This window comes from Oncorhynchus masou, chromosome 10 (assembly GCF_036934945.1).
Source record: "Oncorhynchus masou masou isolate Uvic2021 chromosome 10, UVic_Omas_1.1, whole genome shotgun sequence".
NCBI classification, from domain to species: domain Eukaryota; kingdom Metazoa; phylum Chordata; class Actinopteri; order Salmoniformes; family Salmonidae; genus Oncorhynchus; species Oncorhynchus masou.
The window spans coordinates 11,448,045-11,457,756 of record NC_088221.1 but is presented as its reverse complement, the minus strand read 5'-3'; the positions used below and the strand labels follow the sequence as shown (position 1 = coordinate 11,457,756).

At 39.8% G+C, this 9,712-nt stretch overlaps 1 protein-coding gene across 2 annotated transcripts; it reads right to left on the bottom strand.

Moving 5' to 3' along the window:
* On the bottom strand, positions 1 to 7,187 carry LOC135547144 (mannose-1-phosphate guanyltransferase alpha-A-like). Of its 2 annotated transcripts, XM_064975854.1 has the most exons (13): positions 7,067 to 7,187; positions 6,135 to 6,232; positions 5,949 to 6,052; positions 5,646 to 5,838; positions 5,455 to 5,514; positions 5,243 to 5,373; positions 5,061 to 5,075; positions 4,098 to 4,238; positions 3,084 to 3,181; positions 2,947 to 2,993; positions 1,210 to 1,302; positions 835 to 1,003; positions 1 to 638 (listed from the first exon to the last, which is right to left on the bottom strand). In XM_064975854.1, the coding sequence occupies exons 1-13, from the start codon at positions 7,104 to 7,106 to the stop codon at positions 538 to 540; spliced, it is 1,290 nt and encodes a 429-aa protein (XP_064831926.1). In that variant the 5' UTR covers positions 7,107 to 7,187; the 3' UTR covers positions 1 to 537. The 2 variants fall into 2 exon arrangements, with proteins under 2 accessions (XP_064831926.1, XP_064831927.1); XM_064975855.1 differs by lacking the exon at positions 5,061 to 5,075.
* Positions 7,188 to 9,712: the final 2,525 nt, after the last annotated feature.

Sequence of the window (9,712 nt, the reverse complement as noted above, 5' to 3'; positions counted from 1 at the left end):
TTTGTAACCAATTCCTTTTATTTTGCAATCTTATAAAAGTCTGCAGCTGATTAGTTTACATTTTCAGGACGCAATTTCTGAGTAACAAAAGGTTAGCACCACCACCTAAAGTAAGTAATGCCAGCAACCCCATGCCAAAATATGACCATTATTTTGTAATTCCCCTTACATGGTAGTGAATCCATCATACAGAGCTCATTATAGGGCTAGTGCAGAAATGTAACAGTGAAAATACATTTTATGAAACGTACGATTCATAAAAGTGGTGGGATGACATTCAGAAGTGTCGGAAGTAATCAAACCAACCAACGCTCATCATCAGCTTCCCAAAGCATCTCAAATGATGGTAACGTAAGTTAATGCATTAAGGGAGGGGGGGTGGAAATACACCATTTCTAATCTAGAACTTTCCAAACACCTAAATAAGTGTCATATATATATCTTATGTACAATAACCCAGAGGCAGTGGCATTGTTCTTCAAGCTAAAATCCTTCATTTGGTTTGACACTAAATGAACAGAGCACACAGAAAATTAACTACAATATAATTTGGTTTTTGAAGCTCCGGTTGAGGTCTTTGTATGGCAGAACAATTGAGTTGAGTATGATTACCTCGGCCGGGATAGTTACATTACAACCTGAAAAAAATAGCAATATTAAAGCATTGTCATGGCTACATGCTCCAAAAATCAACATGAATCCAATACCCTTTTCACACTATTGCCCTGAAATGCACTGTGCTGGGTCAGATATTTCCTTTTCAGCTAGTCCTTTCCAGCAACTATGGTGGAGGTGTAACCAGTCCAGCTCAACTCAATGTTATAGGCAACTTACCAAGAATGGTGATTGATGGTGTGAGTTCTCCATCTCTGAAGAGTGTTTCACTATCTATTTTGGCATAGGGGTCATTTGGATTGGGGTCACTGGGAGTTCCTTCAACTCTGGCCCATTTGCCGATAGTGCTGTCCCATCCCACTATACAGTTCAACACACAACTGTGATCCTAAAAGAACCATATGAAAACGGAATTAGGTCAGTGTCAATTATCAATCCTACTTTAAACAAGTGGACATAATAAAAACATGATCTGTATGCTATGATCAAGGGAAGAACAGCCATTTCAGCATTTATTTTTTGACTTAGGAACTGGCTAATTTTTCAAACAATAATTTGCCATAACGTTAAGGTAGGCCAATAGGAACTGCTTGCCTGTAGAGTAGCCCCATGGAGAATAATGGACTCCCTCACTCGCACCCCAGCCCCGATGGTCACACCTGTGCCAATGGAGACGTTGGGACCCAACTATAGAAAGAGATTTATTTAGATGATTTATTAGGTATCATTTATTGTCTTTTTGTTGTTGTAGCATGTAGTGTCATTGACTGTTGAGGAGTTGAATTGTATAGTATATACACCACCGTTCAAAAGTTTTGAAAGAAAAGCACATTCTGTCCATTAAAATATCAAATTGATCAGAAATACAGTGTAGACATTTTTAATGTTGTAAATTACTATTGTAGCTAAAAACGGCAGATTTTAATGGAATATCTACATAGGCGTACAGAAGCACATTGTCAGCAACCGGCACGTGGGTGTAAGCTAATCCAAGGTTTTCATTTTAAAAAAGCGAAATGATCATTATAAAACCCTTTTGCAATTATGTTAGCACAGCTGAAAACTGTTGTTCTGATTAAAGAAGCAATAAAACTGGCTTTCTTTAGACTAGTTGAGTATCTGGAGCATCAGCATTTGTGGGTTCGATTACAGGCTCAAAATGGCCAGAAACAAAGAGCTTTCTTCTGAAACTCATCAGTCTATTCTTGTTCTGAGAAATGAAGGCTATTCCATGTGAGAAATTGCCAAGAAACTGAAGATCTCGCTGTGTACTACTCCCTTCACTGAACAGCGCAAACTGGCTCTAACCAGAAAATAAAGAGTGGGAGGCCCCGGTGCTCAACTGAGCAAGAGGACAAGTATATTAAAGCGTCTAGTTTGAGAAACAGACATCTCACAAGTCCTCAACTGGCAGCTTCATTAAATAGTACCCGCAAAACACCAGTCTCAACGTCAACAGTGAACAGGCGACTCCGGGATGCTGGCCTTCTAGGCAGAGTTGCAAAGAAAAAGCCATATCTCAGACTGGCCAATAAAAAGAAAACATTAAGATGGGAAAATTAGACACTGGACAGAGGAAGATTGGAAAAAAGTGTTATGGACAGACGGATCTAAGTTTGAGGTGTTCGGATCACAAAGAGACAAAAAAAAATATATAATGATCTGTCAAGCATGGTGGATGCAGTGTTATGGTCTGGGGGTGCTTTGATGGAGGTGAAGTGTGAGATTTGTACAGGGTAAAAGGGATCTTGAAGAAGGCTATCACTCCATTTTGAAACACCATGCCATACCCTGTGGACGGCACTTAATTGGAGCCTATTTCCTCCTACAACAGGACAATCACCCAAAGCACAGCGCTAAACTATGCAAGAACTATTTAGAGAAGAAGCAGTCAGCTGGTATTCTGTCTATAGTGGCCAGCACAGTCACCGGATCTCAACCCTATTAAGCTGTTGTGGGAGCAGCTTGACCGTATGGTACGTAAGAAGTGCCCATCAAGCCAATACAATTTGTGGGAGGTGCTTCAGGAAGCATGGGGTGAAATCTCTTCAGATTATCTCAACAAATTCACAACTAGAATGCCAAAGGTCTGCAAGGCTGTAATTGCTGCAAATGGAGGATTCTTTGACAAAAGCAAAGTTTGAAGGACAATTATTATTTATTTAAATTAAAAATCAATATTTATAACCTTGTCAACGTCTTGACTATATTTCCAATTCATTTTGCAACTAATTTCATGTATGTTTTCAAAGAAAACAACGTTTCTAAGTTCTCAAACTTTTGAATGGTACTGTATGTAGGTAAGTAGTAAGAGCAAGGATAAGCACTTACCACCGCAGTAGGGTCAATATTGGCTGTTGGGTGAATGTAAACATTTCCTGAAAAAAACAATTGGTATAAATACACATGTAAAGACAACCAAAAACTTCAAAAAAGTAACAAAAGGCAAGTAATGTACTATAACCTACCACTTATTCTAGGCCCTCCTTCCTTGTTTGTAGCCAGTCTTTCAGGGTGGGTTTTATGGTACTGGTTGAGGTACAAGCGACTGGCGTATATTGCAGACCTGTCATTTTTTATTTACAAAAAGCAAATTGTAAAATGGGGAAATGTACGATGACTAAAGTTAATAAACTCAGCAAAAAAAAAGAAAAGTCCCCTTTTCAGGACCCTGTCTTTCTAAGATAATTCATAAAAATCCAAATTACTTCACAGATCTTCATTGTAAAGGGTTTAAACACCGTTTCCCATGCTTAAACAATTAATAAACAATTAATGAACATGCACCTGTGAAACGGTCGTTAAGACACGAACAGCTTACAGACAGTCGGCAATTAAGGTCACAGTTATGAAAACTTAGGACACTAAAGAGGCCTTTCTACGGACTCTGAAAAACCCAAAATAAAGATGCCAAGGGTCCCTGCTTATCTGCGTGAACATGCCTTAGGCATGCTGCAAGCAGGCATGGGGACTGCAGATGTGGCCAGGGCAATAAATTGCAATGTCTGTACTGTGAGACGCCTAAGACAGCGCTATACACTATCAACAGATATTCTCATATATTGATAGTGATTGCCGCCAGACTGGAGGTACAAGGACAAAAGACACATTTGGTACAGTTGTATTGTATTGATGCCATTCGGTGAACACTGTATAGTTCTGTAGCCACTGACAAAGTCACTGTCTTCTGGTTTTTAGCTCTTGCAAGCCTCTCGGGCTGACGTTTACAGAACATTTGGTGATTTCTGATTAAGATAAGGGCCTGCTCATAGAAGGCCAGTTAGACATTTTCCTGTGCTTGTTGCAACTCCTAATAAAAAAAAATATATCCAGGTTATTACCTTTACCTATGACTGGTCTCCTATTTGCTCACCTGTAAATTCCTATTACACAGATTCAGAAGATGGTTGAGTATCCTACTCCAACATCTTCAGGTCCCACTGACCACAAAAGTTATTCACAGATTGAGACGACCTACTCACCCTGCAGATTTGATTTGGCTCCAGATGGCAGGTGTTTTGTAGACATAGAGCTTGCCCTGCCCAGCCAGGGCGGTGAAGATGTCCTGTTCTAACCGAATGGCCTCAGCCCGATGCCAGCCATTGCCATTGGTCTGCTCGTCTCTGTGAGGAAGAGACCAATCTATGAGACCATGCTCTTAACATTTATCTCTGGGCGCGTTTGTTTTGCATCATCCGGTAGCCACATTTTAGACCATTCAATTGGTTTTAAAGTGATACCTCCACCCAGAGCACCAGGCGATGCAAAACAAGCGTGATAAACAATTCTCTAGTACAGTGTTTTCTAAATGTTAGCTCACAACCACTTCCGATTGGATTGTGACCTAAGGCTAGCTTGAAGGTCACAAGAAAGTTTGAAAGACTTTAGATGGGTCATTAACAGCACCAAAGTCACCAAGAGTTGTCAAAAAGAGTCATTGATTCACCAAGTGCCAAAGGATACAGTGGGGATTGTTAAAAGTTGATAAAGCACAGTAGTATTAAAATGGATTGTGAAAGCAAAAGTAATTTGACAAAAGAGGGATCAGAGGCAACATGGTTGACTTGAGTTATGGAACACATACTCAAGGAAGTCCAAAAATATTCTTATATCAAGGTCAATGTCACAACAGTCCCTTTGAATGGGTCCAAATTTGATAGTTAAATATCTGATTGTGCGATTTACTACTAACAATTGTATAAATGTGTATGCCAACTCCTTCAATCTTGACAAATGATGATGATGTGCACATCAAAAGATAAGTGAGTGTGTGGAAATAAACCTTCCAAAACACACCTTTGAGAGTGATTTATCACCCCATGTGCTAGTCTTGTGACACAATGAAGAGATACGCTTTTTAGATAGATATTTTTGTGTGACGTATTTGACTAATGCGTATCTCTACTCTAAAACCACTGTGCAGTGGCCTAGTTGTACCGACTTACCCCTCGTATGGATATCTGGTGATGGGGACGGGAAACAGAATGATGGCAGGAAAGGGAAAAGGGAAAAAGACAAATGAGGAGAAACAATGATAGGAAATTATCAAATTTGCATGCACCACTCCCATGCATAGAGATCCTAGGATCTCCCACGATAGGGTCCCTGAGGGATCCCTCCCACTCACAACAGCATGTCCTGCTGGTTCTTCTGGAAGACTGCCCCAATGTGTTGGAAGATCTCCGGGGTAAACAGGTAGATTCCACAGTTGATGATGTCACTCACAAAAGTGCTAGGCTTCTCCACATAATGTAAAACCTGAGCAAGAGCAAGAGAAATACTTTCTGGGTCAAGTAATAATTGTAAATATAGAAGCGTGACTAAAATGTGCTTCATTACCTCATTCGTTTGCTGGTTTTCCACAATACAGCCATAGTTCATGGACTGCTTTCTGTTTGCCTGAAAAATAAAGAAAAATAAAACAAGTGAGAGACAAATAATGATATCCCATTGTCTCCATCAAGCATATTCCCAACTTTTCCCTGTATTGTTGAAGGCCTAAGCCATAGAAATCATGGATGTCTCCTCACAGTTGTCCCCAGGATGACGAAACTGCTAGACTCTCCATGTTCCTTCTGGAAGTTGAGCATCTCTGGTAGAGGAAACTCAGAGCACACGTCAGCATTCATAATGAAGAACGCCTCAGGGCCACCAGATAGAATCTGATCTCTGAAATGGTAGATGCCGCCTCCAGTGCCCAAAGCAGCATACTCCTGCAAATACCTACATATTTTCAACAAGTTCATCAATTAGACTACTGTCCATCCATGTGTTCTAGGCTTTGTCTTATTATGACAACGTTGACACAAAATTACTATGATCCTCTCCTTTACCTGATTGAGATTTTGAATTCCTGCTGTGCGCTAGACATGAATCTGGTAAGTTCTTCATTTGGCTGGTAAAAGCCAATTAGCAAAATCTCCTTCATATTTGGCACCTATGGGAAAAATGCAAACCATGTTTCTTTCTACCAATGATGAAGAGAGGGACATTTATTATTTTTGTCAGTGCTAACCTACCTTGGCACATTCTTCAACGTGATGCTGAAGCATGGGCACACCAGCCACTGGAAACAAGGGTTTCGGGACCTCAAAGGACAATGGTCGAAACCGTGTACCTGTATGACAAGTAGGGCAAAAGTCACCTGCTTAGTTGATCATAATTACATTTTGATGACCTGTCTATCCTCGATCAGCACGCCAGTTCTTTCTGGAAATAATTAGAAGATAACTTGGGAAAATTAAAGAAGCTATACTATTCTAGATTATATGGAGTTGAAAGCACCCCTATTCTATTATTTTCTGTTCTATTTTGGTCTAGTGTTGAAAGCCCCAACTTGTGCAATGTGACAATTCAAGTATCTAGCACAGAATGTCTATGCCAGGCTATATTGACAGCTAGTTGTCAGCCCTTTTTCGACAACGCTCATCAGAAAAATTCTTTGATATGGCAAGCTGCACCTGAGGGTTTCCATGTTCACGCCACGTCATTCATTAGCCTACAACTAGGGTGTATTCATTATGCAGATTATCTTGCAAAACGTTTTGCTCCAAACGCTCTTCAACGTGACGGAGAAGCGGTTTTCTTAAACGTACATTGTCGTTCATTTTAATTGTATGGTTTCCACGCGTTGCCATTCAAATCTGTATTAGTCTGCGAAGTGTTTGGCACAAGCACCTATCGATTCGGCTATGCGGTGAAGTCCGCTTATTTTTTATGAAGAGAGACGACTTCACTTCAACTTCCGTTTATGAACCAAACGGAACTCAACAGCGTTTGGAATAAACGGTTTCTGTTGCAAAAGGTTTTGTAACAGAATTGTCGTAACGAATACACCCCTAAACTAGCCCTTCAGAGCCAGGCTAGCTAACAGCTAGCTAGATATGTGGCTCTAGATAGCAGAACTGGAGGAATTAACATGTATGAATTTAGTAATTTACTAAACACTCACCTTTCTGTGGCCCTCCAATGAGAATAACAGATTTCAGCATCTTGAATTTGTTGTAGCTAACGTTAGCTGTCTACTAGTAATCTGGATCAAATCCTGACTCTGTCTTCTTCCTGTTTGTTTGTTTTTGCTTAAACGTCATCACTTAAAACGGAGGATTGTGGGACGTGGTGTTTTGTATACCTTTGTATATCAGAGCCATGTCAAATAATGAGTGGATGAATGCTATGATGTTATATTCTGCTAGTTGTGACATGAATTATATTTGATTGTAAAACTTTAATGGGGGTATTACATGAATGTATCCTGCTCATCACATTCTCTTCTTCCCACTACTAGGATTCCTTCATGTCTCAAAGTCAGTTCAAACCGGGTCAAACACCTGCTTCACACTGATACCTGTTGTTTCATATTTATGCATGAAAACTGCCTAAGGTCAAAGAAGATCATGAACTTCAATAAAAGAGAACTATACATAAACAGATACAATAACAGAGGAGTTTACTTTCTTATTTGCTCATTAAAATGTCACCTGCAGTAAAATGATCTCCCAAGTGGTTTCTAAAGCACATCTTTTCCACGTTAACTATAACATATGCAAAACCACAGATAGTGTTTGTATCAAACGGATGAAACACCATACTGCATTAATCATAAAATTAGATACGACTCTCTTTGGAGAAGTTAGGCCTCTTCAGCACTCAAAATGTGCAATTAGAGAGACATGCTTAGAGCAATAGTAACCATGAGGTTGGATCTGCTGCTCTTCTTAACTCTGTGTCATATATGACTTGAATTTGAATAAATCAGCACATGTAATGTACTCTATCTACCCATTTCCCTACCCTTCACAAGAACAAAAGGATTAACCACTAGGGTGCAGCAGCATAATAAGATTATGACATTTCAGGATGTCAGTACTGCATATGTTTAGTTAACGACAATGCAAAAAGTCACCTCCAAAATGTTTGGCACCTATGATAAAGATGAACAAAAAACACAATACCAGTAGTAAACTGTCAGTTTCTAACATGTGGGATTATATTTTTCTCTATTAATGATTCAATGGAATTAAACAAAATTACACCTCAAATAAAATGAAAAAAGTAGCCAAAAACGAAGTGTCATAATTATTGGCACCCCTGTTTTCAATACTTTGTGCACTGAGACTGAGATTGGAGAACACATTGGGACAGATCTTAGACCATTCCTCGATACAGAATATTTCCAGATCCTTGATATCCTTTGGTCTGCCCTTAATGACTGCCCTCTTCAATTCAAACCACAGGTTTTTAATGGGGTACAAGTCAGGAGAATGAGATGGCCATTGCGAAACGTTTACTTTGTTGACAACTAAACCATTTCTTTGTGGATTTTCATGTGTGCTTAGGGGTCATTTTCTTGCTGGAAGATTCACTTGCGGCCAAGTTTAAGCCTTCTGACAGGCAACCAGGTTTTTGGATAAACTGACATTTTTGGGCACATTCTTACCATAATTCTGTAAACAATTTAAGATTTTCATACTGTATATCTGGTACACCTGGGTCATTTGGTTTTGTATTCTACATCACTGTAAATATGTGTATACACACACTCTACCTTTCAAAAGCTTGGGGTCACTTAGAAATGTCCTAATTTTTTAAAGAAAAGCATATTTCAAAAAAACACTGTGATCTCGTACAAACACCCATCTCAACTTCTCAACTTTAGAAGCTTCTGATAAGCTAATTGACATCATTTGAGTCAATTGGAGGTGTACCTATGGATGTATTTCAAGGCCAACCTTCAAACTCAGTGCCTCTTTCCTTGACATCATGGGAAAATCAAAAGAAATCAGCCAAGACCTCCACAAGTGTAGACCTCCACAAGTCTGGTTCATCCTTGGGAACAATTTCCAAATGCCTGAAGGTACCACGTTCATCTGTACAACTAATAGTACGCAAATATAAACACCATGGGACAACGCAGCTGTCACACCGATCAGGAGGGAGACGCATTCTGTCTCCTAGAGATGAATGTACTTTGGTACGAAAAGTACAAATCAATCCCAGAACAACAGCAGAGGACCTTGTGAAGATGCTGAAAGAAACAGGTAAAAAAAAGTATCTATATCCACAGTTAAACGAGTCCTAAATCAAAATAACCTGAAAGGCCACTCAGCAAGGAAGAAGCCACTGCTCCAAAACCGCCATAAAAAAAGCCAGACTACGGTTTGCAACTGCACATGGGGACAGAGATCGTACTATTTGGAGAAATGTCCTCTGGTCTGATGAAACAAAAATAGAGCTGTTTGGCCATAATGACCATTGTTATGTTTGGACAAATGGACAATGACCCCAAATGGACAATGACCCCAAGCATACTTCCAAAGTTGTGGCAAAATGGCTTAAGAACAACAAAGTCAAGGTATTGGAGTGGCCATCACAAACCCCTGACCTCAATCCTATAGAAAATGTGTGGGCAGAACTGAAAAAGCGTGTGCGAGCGAGGAGGCCTTCAAACCTGACTCAGTTACACCACCTCTGTCAGGAGGAATGGGCCATAATTCACCCAACTTATTGTGGGAAGCTTGTGGAAGGCTACCCGAAACGTTTGACCCAAGTTTAAAGGCAATTTAATGGCAATGGTACCAAATACTAATTGAGTGTA